This window comes from Myotis brandtii, unplaced genomic scaffold, assembly GCF_000412655.1.
Source record: "Myotis brandtii unplaced genomic scaffold, ASM41265v1 scaffold825, whole genome shotgun sequence".
NCBI classification, from domain to species: Eukaryota; Metazoa; Chordata; class Mammalia; order Chiroptera; family Vespertilionidae; genus Myotis; species Myotis brandtii.
Window position 1 is genome coordinate 383,629 of NW_005371349.1, and position 208 is coordinate 383,836.

The 208-nt window shown below is 71.6% G+C and overlaps 1 protein-coding gene across 1 annotated transcript in view; it reads right to left on the minus strand.

The window, feature by feature from the left end:
- Positions 1 to 22: 22 nt before the first annotated feature.
- Positions 23 to 208, minus strand: part of ENGASE (endo-beta-N-acetylglucosaminidase) — an 8,024-nt gene continuing 7,838 nt past the window's right edge. Inside the window, exon 12 of the mRNA XM_005884314.1 lies at positions 23 to 47. Within this exon, the coding sequence (XP_005884376.1) occupies positions 23 to 47 (25 nt within the window). The remainder of the gene's footprint in view (positions 48 to 208) is intronic.

Genomic DNA, 208 nt, shown 5'->3' on the forward strand with positions numbered 1-208 from the left:
GCCTGCACCTGGGGCAGAGGGCTCAGCAGGCTGTCGGCGTCCACCACCTGGTGGAGAGAAGGCACCGCTAGGAAGCTCCGGGGGCTCATGGAGCCGCCCCGTGCACCCCACTCTCCGTCATCCCCACCCCACCTCCCTGAGCCCGAGGGGAGAGGACGAGGGCGCTCAGCTCGGGCGGCATTGGGACAGACGCCTCAGCCGACCCCCC